Genomic DNA, 17,166 nt, shown 5'->3' on the forward strand with positions numbered 1-17,166 from the left:
CTGCACATTTGGCATTATGAAGGTAGAGGACCTGGACTGCAGTCAAGCAGTATTTGTCCATAAACGTCACTGCCCATTAAAAGGGGGAAGTGATCTCACAGAGATATGCACTAATGCATAAAAAAACAAGAACCTGGGCTCCTATTACACATGTCCTAGATGCTGGATCGTTAAGTGAGACAGGTAGCACGGGTAACCAGCACGAAGTAGGGAAGACATGCACCAGAGGAGCACCATTGTCATATGAAGACAGAGCATGGTTGTCAATGTATGTGAGCTGTTCTGTTTGCTTAGTTACCAGAAACTGGGAAAGATGGAAGTCACAGACTCCTACCTTTACCTGTTCCAGTGGTGGATAGTTATGTCCATCATGTCTGAACTGACGTAGGGGCATATTGTACATCCTCGTATCCTTGCCTCTTGGCCCTCTAGTTACCTAGAATGGAGACCTGTATGAGCGCACTGTAGCTCTTGACCAGCCTGTGTGCTCTGCTTTTCTTCCCATGCAATCCATGATGCAGGAGGGCAGGGGAGGGTGGTTTGCTGCATGGCCAGATCTCACCCTATTGTGTGTTCAAGTTAAGATTGTTGTTTGATTTGATGTGCAAAGTATTTGTAGACAAAAAAAAAAAAAAAGACAGGCAAAATTTTCTAACAAGTAATGTCATTTAATGAATGGTACGCTCTAGAAAATAGAAACTAGCCAGATGCTGGTTGGTAGGTCTGTTTGGGGTGGGGGGAAGGCCCTTGTCTGCATACACAATGCCTTCTTTGGCCTCTTTTGGCAGCAGCTGTAGTTACTGGAAACAAGGGAGCATCCATATATTGAAAGAGACACTAAGGGGGTAAATTTTTTCAAAAATGTAGAAAGTACGCAGAACATCTTCCCACCCTGTCTCATCAGGTAAGAGTGATACGAAGGGCTCGGAGCTCACCAATGTGTTTACAGATAAACTCCTACCTAGAAGGGATAGACCCAGCTAACTTTACACACAACAGTTCAGTGCTCTGAAAACATCAGAGATTTCTCATCTTGCAGAAGATTTTGTGGACTATGCTGTTATTGCACTTCTTTCTGTGTCCTTTTCTGCACGTTATGTCTCTTCCCTCAAGGTCTGACTGCTAATTCCAGGGAATATGCTTTTCAGAATGTCACGGTACACTGTGTATAACTCAGGGTCTATTTTGGGCTTGGGCAGAGATCTTGAGTTGCAGGCCTGTTCGGTGACTGAGTGCTGTAGCAAGTACACATCACTGAAGAGCACAGTTAGGATTTTGTGTGCAGCTTTGTAAGGATCATCTTCAAACTCCACCATTGCCTTGAGCTCATTTAGGGTGTAGCCGTTGTAACGCTTGCTATCTTCTGCCAGGGGCTGCACTGTCTCACCAACGTGTCTCACTTTCCACTTCAAGCATTTCAGTTCTTCTCTTACATCTTCTAGTTCTTTCTCCATGGCTTGGAATTCCTTCACAGTTACAAATCTCCTGCCAAGAAAAGAAATGGCAGATGCACTGTGGAATTCACTGGCTCACTAGGATAAAATCAGTCCAGCTTTCTGGGGCCAGAGCCTAGAACCTGAGGTTTGGGATGGAAGATACCTGCCATGTCACTGAATACAATCTCCACCTCTCATTTGTCAGACTTTATAGTAACAGCAGGTTTTCTCTGCTGCTACTGTGATTAAGAGATTCTTCCAGAGCTTGATCATGCTGTTAATTAAGAGGCTTTTTCCAGTGTCCACACAGACTGTGTTTGTGGCCTTTTTGCCTTTATGTCAATTTTGGTATTTTGTTTAAACTCCTTTCCCTCCCCAGAGGGAGGCTACACCCTTCTAACTGCGGCCAAACACAGCAGTTTTGTTGTGATATTTGGATTTGGGGTACTGGTGTCACTTGAATGGGGAATGTTGTTCCATAAGTCTCACCTGGAAGCCCAACACTGAATGATAACAATATCAGCCCATTAGAGGATAAAGAAGGAATGATGGAGGGGGGAGGTAAGCTGTATTATGACAATTCTGCTTCCCAGGTGGCGGTGACTAGTGTAATGAGGGATGCATTTTCTCATTTGAAAGGAAATGAGACCACCTTAAAACTGTGCCCTGTTTAAGGAGCTGAGATTGACAATCTGGCCCAGACATGGTCTGTAATCCGGTCTGGATAGCCAAAGGAATGTATGGAAAATATAGTATTTTGCTTCTCAAACAGATGTTAGTGGGAACATACAGTCATTACTAGAAAATAAACACCGGGAACATGTAAATCATTAAAGGGTATTTAAAGCATTTGATAAGCAGTTGTTTGATGACCCTGTACCATCTGTATTAAGTTGAGTTATTTAGTGACTTAAACATACATATGATCTTGATACATACCTTTCATGATCAGGATCTTCCAGATCTGATTCAAAACCCTTTCCTGTAGTCTTTAATTCAGTATTAGAATAGTCAGGAGACTGGGAACTATCTTCAGGAGTCGTTGTTGGAGGCCTTGTGCTTTTCCTGGGTGGGGTCAGTGTGTGGTCTGATGCTGAAGCTTTTAAGTTTTGTGCTGTGTGAGGACAAAAGGAATAGAAGGAACTTGCATTGATCCCTGGACTGACTGGAGAGGAGTCAGAGAATTGCTGTGGACTGGCTGAGCTGGGTGTCAGACTGAGCCTGGGGCTGGCTGGGCAAGATGCTGGAGTTGTTCTTGCACTGAGTGGGCTGGAGCCTGATGTTGCTAAATGTTTATTTCTTTGCTCCAATGGCTGAGGATTTGGTGATTCTCCTGGGGCCAATCTAGTGATGGAGACAACGTCCAACAGGGCTTGATCCTGAACCATGGAGATCTGGCTGGCTGGTTTTGATGAAAGTGAAGAGCTTTTTGATGTGTTGCTAGAAGAGCTTGACGTAGTGAATGGGGGTATTTTCTGAGCATTATGGTCACTCCTGTTCCTCTGCGTGTTAGTGACATTTAGAGCTGGGTGTTGTGAAGCCCTGAGGAAAGATAAACAAATACTTTTTCCCTGGACTGGACTGAAGGCTTATAAAGCACTTTTAGGCCTATTTTGGGCCAAAATTAAGCCTTTTTCCCACAACCTGGTTCTCCCATTGTTTGATTTGCTTCTCATATCTCTATAACACCCTCTGCTCCTGACAGCCAACAGCAAAGTGTTAGAGAATAAGGCACATCAATTCAAGATCAGTTCCTCCCTGGTGTCACCTTATCTATATTGTCAGTGTAATTCCTGGCACATCAGTATTTCCTTCTCGAAGTCACAGAGGCTCTATGAGAACCAAGGGCTTGGTGCTGGGGATGGGGACAGGGAGGGCAGAAAGTTACTGGTACGTTGAGAGTGACAATTACAACATGAATGAAAAGAGATGAGATTGACTTGCAAGTCGCCTTGGGCTTTCCCACAGCACTGGCCCTTGATCATCGCTGCCAAGTGTAAAGACCTGCATTCACCTTGGACCTGCACGCTTTAGACTCCTGCTAGAGCTGCACAGTATTTTTGTTGCCCAGTGAATCAGGAGAGGAATAAACAGACAAGGTAAAGGTAGAAGGGCAACACAGAATGACATCATCAGTCCTGCAGGGATATTATAGGTCACTTTTGTACAGCCCAGAGGAAGAGCGTTAAGGTCTTCTCTTTCCCCCACCAAAGCTGTAGACTTCTACAAGGCTGACCTTCTAGGTGGCTTGAAATGCCAACTGGATAGGATCCAAGCTACCTCCCCCAAACGTTGTTCCCTGTACTTGTCTCCTGGCTGCTGCCAGGCAGGAGACATCCCACCAGTTTTTGTTCTATGGTTAAATTACATTTAGTTTGACAAGACACTGATGGCAAGGCTAGAAAATGGACCCATGTAACCTGAAAGTGCTCTCCTGGATAATAAGAACAGTGAGAACCTTGAAAGGGAACATGAACATACATGAACATTCATGATCCAGAATTTCTAACAACTAAAAGATACAATGCACTTTCACAGCAGCACCAGTGACCAGGTCGGTCTCCTTGGGCATCTGGTATGTTCACGTTCCTCTTATGGTTGAAGACAACAGAGAAGCCAGGCCTGGATGTGTTATAGGCAATCTGGTGCATGAGGGAAAGCACAATCCTGTTCTATTAGTACCAAAAGCAGAATGAGCTACTTATCAACTTCTCCACCTCCTTGTATGTTTGTCAGTGTTTGATAAAAGCAAGCCACAAATTTTTATGGCCCAAAACAGCATTGCCTTTGGTGCAGGGGGGAGATGGTGGTCACACAGTTAAGGCTTTTGCTATATTATCACGTTTAAATGAAATGTAGGGTTATTATAATTGGAAGAGCAGAGAGTCACAGTTCTACTGAATAAAAACCAGAGGTCTTTAAAAAAGAAGCATAAAATGTGTTATAAAAAAGGCAGGAAAGAAAGCAAGAATGCACATGTCAGAAGGAGCAGTCCTTCCCAGAAATGCCTTGCTTTCATAAACTGAGTGAATAGGGATTGGGAAGACATTCCCATTGTAGTAATTAGAGAAGCTAAAGAGCAGGATCTAAGATGCAAAATGGAAAGAGCAGTGTGGTAGAACAGCAGGCTTCCTACCTGCAAGGAGGACAAACATGAGCCAATGCAGCAGAATTCAGGAGAGAGCAGTCTGAACTCCTGCTGCTCTCAACTGTCAACTCAGCTGCCAAAGGCAGAATGTGACATGTTCAAGGCCAAGGCACTAGGGATGGAGCTGTGTGTACTTGTCAGGGGTTTGGAAAGCTCTTAGCTAACTGAGTCACAGTTTGTCAGGAAAGGTAAAGCATTGCTGTAGCCAGAAAAAAAGTCACATTTGGGGGAATATGGATGCTTTTGCAGGTTCCCTGCTTTTTTTCCTCTTCCTCCTTCTTTGACAAAAGGTTTCTATTTGCTAGTGTAAACTGTTCTTTGGTTGGCTAGTACAGCTTTTTTTTCCTGCGGTTAACTCCTGCCTGTCTGTGTGTAGCTTAAATGGTCTAGAACCCATATCAGAGATAAGTGGAGATATCTTGGACCCATGGCCTAGGATTGTGCTCAGCCCTGGGATCTTGCCATCACTTGGGCATCATCAATAAAGATATTGTTAAAATTATTCCTTTAGTAAAATGGAGAAATCATATTCCTTCTCTCTTTTACTACCTTCCTGTGAACAATATGCCCCATTGTAAATGATCAGAAACTTGAAACAGCTTCAAAATGCAGTCTTCTCCAAACAAAATTTGAAATGAAATGGAAAACTTTGCAGCTACAGAGGTAGGTTCAAGCACTTCATCCTCTTTCCTACTTGTCATAATCATCCATTTTCTGAAATAGCCCAGCACATCCTTATATATTCCTTCCTAATATGTAAACAGGTTTATACATCTACTGTAGCAAATGAATATAATTCTTAAAGTTTGTCACCTTTTACCAATTGCTAAGTTGAAACTTATTTGCCATTTAAGCTAAGACACTGCTAGTAGAAAAGCATACTTAACTGAACAATTTCTCTTAAGGGTAGTGTTACAGAGAATGTTTTAATTTTGGTCTTCAGTATTAAGGTTCTCTGACAGAATTTAAGGCCCAATTCTTAAACAGCTATCCAGGGATCTGAAAAGTCTTTAAAACAGCTTTTATACAGAAGTTCAAAAAAAAACAAACCAAAACCCTAATCTGATGCTTTCAAAGAACATTGACTTTTTCTATACAACTAGTTTACTGTTCATTTTCTAAAGGGGCTTAGAAAGCTACCTCTTATGATCTTCTAGCTCTGGAATTAATATTTTCATTCTTTATTTACCTGAAAACATATATATTGCTGAAAAGCACCTCTAACAAGGAGATGGTTCAAAGGATAATTGAGGTCATTTTGCAGAATAAACTCCAGGCCAGATTTTTCAAATGTGTTGAATCATGGCTCTATTTCAGCTCACTGAATATGCTTTACTTTAGTGCTCCAGCAAAATCCAGTCCTAAATATTTAGATCTCTATGTAACATGTGCAAAAGGAAAATGAACCCAGTGACAAAACTTCGTGAAGAAAGTCTTTAGCAGACCAAGCCTGAGGTGTCTTGGATGATGTTAGGAGTGCTTCAAGGACCTCTAGTTTTCTGTGCCATTGGTCACACACGGCATGGCATGACACTCATCAAAGCATGATGTGCAGAACTTGCAGCAGCGTCTGGTGAGGGGAAGGGTTCATAGCACAGGACTTGCTGTTCCTGTAAGAGAGGGGGGAAAGGCTGATCCATAGTGCACCTGGTTAACTGCAGAGCAGAATCCAGTACCCATTCAGCATGTAACTGTTACCCAGACAATGCTGCCGTGGGCAAAAGCAGGTGAGTCATGACTTGCTTTCATGTCAGAACGTAGGAACTCAGTAGAAACACTGGGCCATGCTCCTGTCTCATCACCACAGCAAGTGCTCCTGAAAACCTAAGCTGGGATTTTTAAAAATGTCTAAGGGATTTAGGCACTGAGATCCCTGATAAAGAAAGGGGAATACTTAGTTGCCAGGATATTTCTGAAAACATCATTTCCATCCTCATGGCAGGAACTACATGAGTACCTTGGCTGCCACTCTCTCAGATTTCTGATGCTGCGTTACTCGGACTCCAGTCACGTCAGCTTTCATAATAATGGTGCTCACGTCTTCATTGCTATTGTAGCGATCTTCCTCTTCTCTTCTGCTACTGCTCCTCACTTTTGTTTTCCTCTGACCCAACTCTCTTGTTTCAATGCAGGCTTGAGGCTGGCTGGCTAGAAAGCAGCTTTGCAGAACAAATAGGAGTCAGCAGTGTGCCCTTGCAGCAGAGAAGACCAACCACATCCTGTGCTGTATAAGCAAGAGTGCAGCCATCTAGGTGAGGGAAGGCGTTTTTCTCTGTTCAGAAATTGTGAGACTGCATTTGGAGTACTGTGTCTAGTTTGGACCTCTCCAGGTCAAGAAAGACATTGAGGTACTGGAGTGAGTCCAGGGAAGGGTCATCAGGATCGTTGGGGACTGTAGCATATGGCATACAAGGAAAGGTTTAGAGAGCTGTGGTACATCCTGGGAGAAGAGAAGGTGAAGGGGTGATCTTGCCATCTACAGCTAACGGAAGAGTGTAGAGAGCATGGAGCCAGACTCTTCTCAGAGGTGAACGGGGACAGGATGAGAGGCAACAGACCCAGGGCGGAATACACAAATTTCCAGCTAAGGAAATGCTTTTTCACCACAAGGATGGTCAAACACTGGGACAGGGGCCCAGAGAGGTTTTGGGATCTCTATTGTTGGAGATACTCAGAACTCAGCTGGACAAGGAACTGAGCTGCGTGTTCTAATGGATGTGTTCTGACCAGTGGTTTGGATTAGAGACCTCCAGAGGTCCCGTCCACCCCTGCGTTGTTCTGCGATTCAGTGGTTCTACCTAACTCACTCAGAAGCAAAGCACTAGTGTCTCCCACGAAAACACCCCTTCTTTCTCCCACAATTTCCCTTTCTCCCTTCCCTTTTCTCTCCTCTGACTCCTGTCTCACCATTCTTCTCTTCCATTCCACCAGCCTCTCTGGGCTGTCCCCTTCCTTACTGGCATTACACTTGCCTGTTGCAGGAGACACTTTCAAAAATAAAAAGCTTTTTAAAGGGAGGGGATTGTTATTTGCAGCCCTCTGGCTTAGTCTGATTGCTCCCCCCTTTTTCACAGAAGTCAAAGTCAATAGATCAGGCCTTTGGAAAAGTGGACTGTTGGAGCAAAGATAACTTGGAGCTGGGCGTCTTTGGCTGCTGCTTCTCCTTTGGAATGTGAGTTGCTGTTTCTCAGGCTCTCTTGAAAGCAAGGAATGCTGTATCGGTGCATGTTTGGTCATGCCATGCGTGTTTTCACAACATGTGAATATGACACAGGCGAAGGTGACTGTTCTTCATCTCTCACTAGGGTGACTCAGAAACCTGGTAAACTCGTTAAGGATCTAGAGCAAGAACTTCTAGCTGAAGAACTGCATCTCCTCTCTCCAGAGATCTGGCAGATGGAGAGTGAGTTGTCTGTGGGCTCCTGGGCTGCTCTGGGACCAAGAGGAAGAGTGCAACAGGATGATCATCTGGTACAGGGAACACATCAAAATGACTGAGTTATATAAAACGGAGCTGAATCTCAAGCATTCCTTAATTCTCGCTACAAAACCCATTGCATTACGCATTCAGTAAGTGCTTTTTGCTGAGGAAAGGTGGAGGAAGTTTATTCTGACAGGAGCAATACCCCTCTGAAGAAAACACATATTTGTCCTCAAATATCCTGTGGCATAAAATGATCAATAACATTGAGAAACAATCCTTATCTGCATTCTGGAAGAACTACAATATAGCCAGTAACTGAAAGGCTATTTGAGTGCATATACAATTACACAATCTGAAATGCTTCACTTTGCATCTTTAGCCATGTTGGACAGGGTTTTTTATAACATAACTCCAGAATAAGCTGTAGGAGATAGCACTTCTATGGAAAGATGCTGTTTAAAAGATTGAGAAAAAAATCATTTACATAACTGATCTTATTAAAACGTCTATGAAAAACTTCACCAATTCACCTGCCCACCAGAGGAAGGAAAATAGTAATTTAAATGATCTTTTTTGTTTGTTTTGCTTTTACGCTTTTTATTTTTCACTGGCCCCAGTGCTAAATATGGGATTCAGTTTACATTTGTCATCCCTGTCTGCCTCAGAAATACAGGAACTGGTTGATTAGGAAGAAATCTGAAGTTTGTTAAAGCAAAATGTCAGTCTGGGTTTAAACAGAGTAAGCTGAGGGCAGACCTGAGACCTTTAATTTTGGGGTTTCGTAGTGAGCAAGGGCTTACTTGAAGACAGGAACAAAATTCCTATTGGTTTCAATAAAGCAAGTCTGGATCTTAGATCCGTAACCTTAGTACTTCATCAGAGGAGATTTTTTTCCCCCTGCTTTTACGTAATGTATCACTATGAAATGAATAAATTACAGGAGGAGTTACAGGAAGAATTGCAAAACCTGGAGTTGAAATCAATGCTGACATAAAATAGAAAGGTGATTGCAGCTGTCATGTACCTCCACAAGGAGAATCCTTGACTCAACTTTGAGTGACACTTCAAATGCGTCAAGTCCTTGTTGTCTGCCTCCTTCCAGCCCTGTGCTGCTCAGCATATAAAGCATGTTCCCTGTTGTCAGAGTGACCTTGTCTGCCGTCTGTGCCTCGCCCTCTCCTGCTGAGCTTGTGCAGACTTTTTGTAGCAGTGATTTTGGACGCATACAAGAGTTGCCTGCAAACCCAGCACCACCTTCGTTCTGTGGCTCTTGCAACCAAGCAAACACAGTGGATTTTCTTTCTTCTGAATCATTTGTACCATATTTAAAATCTACAGATCTTCTGATTATCTTATTCAAACAGAAAAAAGAACAGGCCTTACAGTGAAGCACGGAGGGGCCTGTTGCATAAATCTTACTGTAGATAGGCAGAGGTGGGAGGATGGTAGAAGAGCTGTGGGATGGATGCAAGAGAAACTCCTGCAGGGTGATAATGAGGAGAAAAGGATTTTTTCAAAGCCCACTCCCTGTCAGATGACCCTCCTAAAGTGCCCATGCTGTCAAAACAGTGACTCTCCTATTTTCCTAAAAGTGAATTCATTTTCAGTGTTCCTTTAATTTCTAAGAGAAAAGTTCATGTCCTGGACCCTGGATTGATCTGCTCAAATAACAAGCAATACTTTTAGCCACAGACAGTGGGCAACATGATGGTCAATATATGCTGTTTCCTGCTCCACTCTTGGCCCTTTTAAACTGTCCCTTTCTCCTCTTTAGCTTTGTCACCGTAGTGTCACGTTTCTCCTGCCTCTCCCTTTCCCCTTGTTCTACATCCATCATCTTTACCTGTCTCATCTGCCCTGCAGGTCCCAACCACATTGATCTAAGCAGCAGGCACATCATGTTAATGCCTAGGGGTGGGAAAGGATTGGAGGAGAGGGTAGAAGTAGCATGGACATACAGATGTCTGAAATCAGCTACAATTGCTGCCTGGAGTCTAATAGCAGCGAGCGTTTCTTGGTAACAAATGCATAACAACAAAATCCTAATGTGACACTTCTCCTTCTATCATCTCTGCACAGCAGCTCTGCACGACCAGAATATGAGTGCACTGAGATCTCCCAGCCCTGCACATCTGAAAGAGAAAGTCAAGACCTGCAAGGCCAAAAAAGACAGCAAATAGGCTCAGAGTGTTTAGAGATTTGTAATAAGGTAAGTTTGGCATGAATGAAACATGACTGGGAATATTGGTGCGTAAGGACCAGTTCTATATGTTTAAATAGGAAGCAACACATGGAAGCTGGTTCTGGGGGAACAGAGAATGCCAGTTTATAGCTAGAGCTCTTTGATGCTGCTCTTAGCACAACTCAGACATGTTTAAACCTTGTTAAAGGAGTATTACATTTTAGTGATGAGCATCACAGGGTTTAATGTAGAATTATCAAGACTGACTATTGCATTAGCCTGATAAAGACTCCTCTGGAATCAGTTTCTGATGAGATTTACATTTTGAGGCCACTTTTTTGAAACTGATTGATAGCTTAATCATATTGATTTTTCTGGCAGAAATTATCCACAGAACTCACTGACACATCTCACCAAAAACATAGTCAAGTTTAAAAGGAAATTTTATAGATGTTTAGCAACAGTATTGTTTAATGAACAGTTAATTTTAACTAATTACCTCTGTGGTACTGAAACATGAATGCATTTCATCATAGACTTCTTTGCCTCATGGCTCCTCTCCAGAATTTTACAGCGTGCAGGTAATGTTTATATCTTGTATGGGACAAGAAGGATGTGAGGGTCCAGACTGCAGCCTGCTTTTTTTGGAATTAACCAGGCCCTTAAAACCAGACCACTAAGATAAGCTTCAGCACCAAGTGTCTTGATAGCACATCGTGGGCTTCCTCTAGACATAGCCGGTTCTCGCTAGCAGAGGAACCTGAGATCACATCCTGGTCCTGGCTTGGCATAAGGTCCTTAGTGCTCCCTGCACTCTGGCCTGACCACTGCTCCTGTGCTATTCTCAATCCTGTAATCTTCTCTCTTCTAAAGTGACCCATCAGGTGGGTACTTATTGTCTTCTATCATTTCTTAGCATTTTTCTTTTTTTCTCCTGTTGAGAGGTTGTAGTATTTTGCTCTACAGTGGCAAAAATCCGTAAAAATCCTTATCTCTCAGTAAGGACCAGATGCTCTGTTACATCCTTATGGAAGGACAGAAAAGAGAATAGTATCTGAGGATGAGTGAATATTGTTTATACGCTGTTTGGTTCAAGTTAGAATAGCCTTTGAGCGTTTCTAAATGAGGCCAGCTGGCAAGGCCTCCAAGAAATGAAATGCCAGTTGAAATAAGCAGTAAGAAATAGCTTCTGATTACATGTCCCAGTGTCCTGCTGGTGCAGGACAACCTCTGCGTGAAGAGTTAAATATGAGACTCGGCTCACATTGCCTCTGCTAGAGTAATGCAGGTGGTGAGTTTGTCAGGCAATGCAGAGGACACTCTGTGTTCTGAAGTGCTCTGCCCTCCTTGACAAAAGCAGGCCCCCGGATAATCAAAAGGGCATTGTCACCTTTGTGATTGATCTGACTCAGCATGGCACTTCCCATGTCCTGTTCCTGCCATCAACAGGCCATGAGCCTGTTGCAACGCTGGCTCATCCGAATGGAGAGGCCTTGTCCCCTGCCGCTTGCCACTGCCACAAGACAAATGCATAATAATTAGTACTAATATTAATAAATAATGTTAGTAATAAACATTCATACTAATGCTCGCTGCATATTTTGTGGCTTGAATGTCTGCCTCTGGATTTTGTACTTCCTTGTTCACATCCCTTTCATTGTATACTGCAGAAACAATCATCAGCTTGGCACATGTGAAAAAACTCAGCACCAACATTACTAGCAAACTTTTATGTGCAAACGGTAGAGAAGTCACAACAGTCGCAAAGCCAGCTGGCAGAATGGCATGTAGAGATAGACCTTTTTTTCCACATGCAGAACCTGGCCCCAAACTATGGTTTAGAGACCCAAACTCTATGACAGTGCCCTTCCTAAGCCTAAAGAAAAGGATTGTAGAAAGGTGAGGCTGAAGCTGCAGCCTGTACCTTTTGTGACCTTGGACATGTTGTTTCTCATTGCTGCCTGCTTGTCTTCTTGTTGGTAGAAATTATAACACTTACCTACCTCACAGGGGTTGCAGACCTCATCACTGATGCTTTTGCTGCAGCTCTGCATGGTATTTCTTATGCAGGTATTATAATGAGCTTGTCTGCATATTTCCAATTAATTGGCATACAACCAAAAAGATGAGCTTTAGAAAAAAAGAAAAGAAAAAAAAGTAGGCCCAGTGCTGGGGAAAGCAAGCTGCTTTGGTTTGGTAGAAGACTGGCATTTATCCTTAGTATGAGATGCCTTTGGCTATCTACCTGGGCCAAGCAGGGAGGCAGATGCTGGTGGTCCCAGTGCAGTTGTTCAGTCTGCCTGCAGTGGGCAGTTCCTGGCTTGTTTGTGGGTGCGCTCATGAAAGCTGAGGTGGGTGCACAGCTCTGGAACTGCAGCTGAGACTTTCTCAACTCTTTCTGCATTCTGGATGCTCTGCATTTCGTGGGGAGAAATGGCTTTGAATCTGCACTGTGCTGAGTCACGACACTTGCTAGTGATGCAGCTGAAGAGCTCAAATCCATTGATCAGCCTTGTGACACCAGCCCCTGTGAACAGCTTTTGAGAATTTGGCCCCAGTGCGGACAGTCTTACAGTGATATAGAAAAGGCTGGTCATCAGGAAGTTTTCAAACAAGATTAGGATGACTGTTAACGTGTTGTCTCCTCTCACTTAGTGGCACTGTGCAGAATTACGGTGCTGAGGAGCCTGAATGTGAGCTATTTCGTGAAATTCTGATGTGCCTGTTCTGCCCTGTCCCTAACAGGCTCTCATAACACGACTCTGAAGTCGGTTATGAGCGGTATGGTGCTCACTTGCCTATACAGCAGGGAGTCTGTGCAAAGCCACTCGCAGGTCTGGGCTCAGAATGCAGGTTATTGTCTCAGCCTCCATCATGCAGCTTCTGCCAGAGGGGGTGCACAGACAGTTTGGTGCTCCGTGTTGAAAGAGTCTGGCTGTATCACCAAAGAAATGACTATGTCTAGAAAAGGACAAGAGTGTTATAATTGCTACCTTGCAGTTCAGGCAGTAAAACCCAAGGTTCATGGTGTAACATCCAGCAGTTTCAAGAGCTGTTCTCAGTGATCTCCAAAACAGACGTTATTACATTTGTCTGCTCTCTCTGTAGTCATGCAGCTACAATCTCACAGGGTCAGGAAGAGGCAACAAGAACTGTAATGCCTAATAATGTTCCTAAATAACGAGTTAATGCAGCAGTGTGCAAAGTCCACCTTTGTGCTTGTCTGGCCTTTTTCTGAGCAGCAGTCTGTGGTTTCAGGCCAGAAAGTAAAAACTGAGATGATTTTGAACTCAAAAGCCTAACACTGAGATGGGATTGTGGATGCTGTGCAGTATAACTTGTTTTCATTGTCACATTTTTAGCATTTGCAGTTTGGGTAATAGGACAAAGATAGCAGGAGTGTTTGAAGCTAGGAACAAAGCTGAGGAGAATCCTCTGGTCAGATACAGGCATGTTAAGATTTGACATAGTATAAGAATTGTTCCAGGAAACGGACTTTTCATCTAAAGGTTGTGAGCATTTGTGCCATCATGTGCAGCAGGAACTAACTTTTTTTCCTCCCTAATAAGCATGAATAATAAAGATTCTAACGTGGAAGTTGCATTCATAAGTAAACTCAGCTTGGAGCCAAACTACTCTTGCATCACTTTATTAAACTTGATCGGATGTAGTCACAGTAGGTAACTGATGTGAAGCTGAAACTGATGTGATACTGAACAACGGCCACTGTTCCTTAACCTGGTCTTCCTGTCGCTCTACTCCTATCCCCCAAATGAAAAAGCATTTCTCTTCTCCTCTCCTCAGGGAAAGTGTAGTATCCCTGAGGACACTACACAGGGATGATTCCCTGGGTTCCTGTTTAACAAACCATTTCAACTGACATACATCCGTATTAACTTGTTACCTTTTAAAGGAATGGTCCTGGCCTGCCCTCCCTTCTTCTGTTTTGTCTTCCCGAGGTGCTTGAACAGCAAGTAGTGCTCCCCCTTGGTATGAATGAAGTAAGTATGGAACCGTGTTGGTGTAAACACCAGAAGAAACAACAGAATTAAAGGAATGGTCAGTGCTGATAACTAAGAACATTACCTACAGCAGTAAAACCATCAAGCCCAGAAGGCCAAGGCCCCGATAAGGTCATGACTGCTAGAGCCGATGCAAGCAAGGAGGTGAAAATTCAAGGCCAGGGGAAGAAAAGACCATTCTGTTGAGCAGTCTATTGACTTAAACCAATTGCAAAACCACAAGTTTAACTTACAAAATGACTTCTGTACTGTGCACAAGACTGCTGGCCCTTTGGGTCAGGGTCTCATTTGGATAAGATACTTCATGGCTGTATTATCTCAGTGCAGTGACCTGAAATAGCTACTCTTGTCCTCTGTACCACATCAGTGTCACTGTGTGGCAGTGCCCTAATAATTATGCTGGAGTCATTCTGTGAAGGGAGATGCAGCTCAGTGGACTACTATCAACATTCACCCTTCTAACACATTCACAACAAGGTCACTTCCTTTGCTTGTTGCTCTTAGTTATGGGCTTCTGAAGCGTGCGCTTTTTACCTTCAGGCTTAAAGTCAGAGTGAAAAGATGGATATAGATATATGATCTTCAAAGCAATATTGGGCAGCAGGAATAATACAAAATGCAAAGTGCTATACTTGAACTTCTCAAATATGCTTGCTCTACTGATGCTTAAGGTCATTTTCAATCACAAAGAGACGTGTTAAGTTAGGAAATAGAATTTCTTAGAAATTGTACAGGGGTAAATGCTGACTACAGATCCTCCACAGGATTACACTGACTTCCAAAGGTTATCCACTTTCCACTAGCTGAGGATCTAGCAAAGAGACGGTTAACTACAGTCTAACAGTGAGGAATGTTAAAATGCTGAAGAAAATGCTAGTAAAAGCAAAGAGTTAGGTTGGGTGAGGAGACCTGAAGATGGCATATTTGAAGTATATATACTACTCTTCTTTCCTATGGTTTTCCAGTCATTTGCTACCAGCTACTGCCAGAGGCAGAATGCTAGGCTAAATGGACTTTTGATCTGACTCAGCTCAGCCACTTTCACATTCCTTAATATTTTGTGTAGGCTAGGTTAGACTTTTGCCATACTGCATTAACTCTAGCAAATCCAGTTATTAGATGCTAACTCTTTAAATCAGGGCCATGAATCGACCCTCAAAGCGGAGTCTACAACATACTTTGGTCTTCTGTTGAGACTAAACCAGTCTTCCCAGTGGGATGACTGGCCAGGTCTGAATACCTCTGAAAAGTTCAGCTTGTGGCCTGTGAAGTGAACCTGTGCTCCAGTGGCTTGTGTTTTTCTACAAAGCAGTGACTTTTCCTAAGTAAATGGTCTTCAGTCTTTTGGAAAGTCACTGTAATTTGTCACTGAAAGTGTGGATGATCGATCATTAGTCTGCCCCCAACCTTCCTTATGCAGAGCATCTGGTAGTGGGGACATTCTGATATTACTGTAGGTTCTAGGATTTGCTTGTAATATTTCAATTTTTGTCTTCAGTTTGACCTAGTGATATTAACTGTCTTACAGGTTATGAATCTTGTTACAGAGTTAAGGAATGATCAGTTACTGGTAGTAACACCTTTGGATTAATTCACTTCCTAAACTGATTTATCAAGAGGTTTGTTAATTGGTCCAGGGAAATAGCTCCATATCACAGGTCTTCCACTCTGTGAGGCCCCAGAATTAAGGTTAATTTTACTTTTGTCCTTGGATTTAGGACAAAAGTGGGAGGGCTCTTGTGTAGCTTTTGGGATCATTTTGGCTGTATTATCAAGAAAAAGAAGAATGCCAATGCTGTAGATATTTTATGTGGTGACTGGGTAAACCTGCTGCCAGTCAGATGAAGGACTGACTCCAAAGTTCATTCCAAGGTATCACTCAGAAAAAGGGAATTGGATTATTTTAAGGAAACTTCTTGAGTATGTGAGAGCAGGAGGAAAGAAGAGGAACTTTTAATGATTTGGGGATTCTCTTGCTTTTGCATCTGCTCCTGTAATAGCAGGGTGTGATAATGGTCAGAAATTCTTTATTTCACCTAGATTTCACATCTATCACTCTTTTTGCTTCCCCCTTGCCCCCAGATCATAGTACATTCTACGTGTCTGTGACTTTTTAGCCGAAGCACTGAAATGGTCTTTGCAGGTAAGGACACAGCATCATCTCAAAGTCTAATTAGCTGAAAGTACACATGTATATAATGCTTGCATTAAATTATTAAGCGATTGCAGCAATGGGAAATTTAATTTTTTTGTTTGCTTTCAGCTGTAATTGGTTGTAATTCAAGACACTGACTTGAACACACTGAATGAAGTGCACCTGGTGATTTGGATACCCGTCTTCTTGCTTGCAGTTTGCTTTTACAGAGCTGCCAGCGCAGCTATGGAGGTAAGCTGCGTGTACTTTACATCAAAGTACAAAGAGTGGAGCTGGGGGTAGGATCAATAGAACCTTGATTCTATTCCTTGAAACACCTCACAATGCCAAGAATTATTTTGTGATTTTTATTTTGAAACAAAGACCTTTAGACCTTCTTCATGATGAAATAAGCCCATTTGAGCAATAGCCAATAGCCTGCTACGCTGGGAATTTTCTTGGGAAATAATGTCACAGATCAGTTTCATATTGATAGAAATTTTCTGCCTGTGAAAACAAAGTAGGTAGATCTGCCTGTGGAAAGGCCCCTAACTGACATGACATTTCAAAGAGTAGGAGCTACCAGCTGAGCTGGTGACAAACCAAGCTTGAGAGCAAAGCTAGTACTATCATGCCTATGGGAAGATCACCTGCAGGGACATGGGGCTGGAGAGGTGTTTCAGCAGGTCTGATGAGGAATCAGGTGCCTCAGTTGTGAGGGCTGTGGACATCACGCTGCCCTGAGTTTGTAGCTGAGAGGTGCATCTCAGCAAGACAGAGGAAGTGAAATGCTATGAGGTTCCCACATTTTAGTAGTGCA

The 17,166-nt window shown here is 43.0% G+C and overlaps 1 protein-coding gene across 3 annotated transcripts in view; it reads right to left on the reverse strand.

The window, feature by feature from the left end:
• Window positions 1-653: 653 nt before the first annotated feature.
• Window positions 654-17,166, reverse strand: part of GSG1L (GSG1 like) — an 84,694-nt gene continuing 68,181 nt past the window's right edge. The window contains exons 5-6 of one of the 3 annotated variants that reach the window (XM_068908742.1): window positions 2,376-2,978; window positions 654-1,485 (exon numbers count right to left, since the gene is read on the reverse strand). In XM_068908742.1, coding sequence (XP_068764843.1) covers window positions 1,095-1,485; window positions 2,376-2,978 — 994 coding nt within the window. In that variant the 3' untranslated portion in view covers window positions 654-1,094. Of the gene's footprint in view, window positions 1,486-2,375; window positions 2,979-17,166 lie in introns of those variants that run through there. The other 2 variants (XM_009674656.2, XM_009674657.2) reach the window with 2 other exon arrangements.

The sequence above is a fragment of the Struthio camelus genome, chromosome 15, assembly GCF_040807025.1.
Source record: "Struthio camelus isolate bStrCam1 chromosome 15, bStrCam1.hap1, whole genome shotgun sequence".
Classification (NCBI taxonomy): Eukaryota; Metazoa; Chordata; class Aves; order Struthioniformes; family Struthionidae; genus Struthio; species Struthio camelus.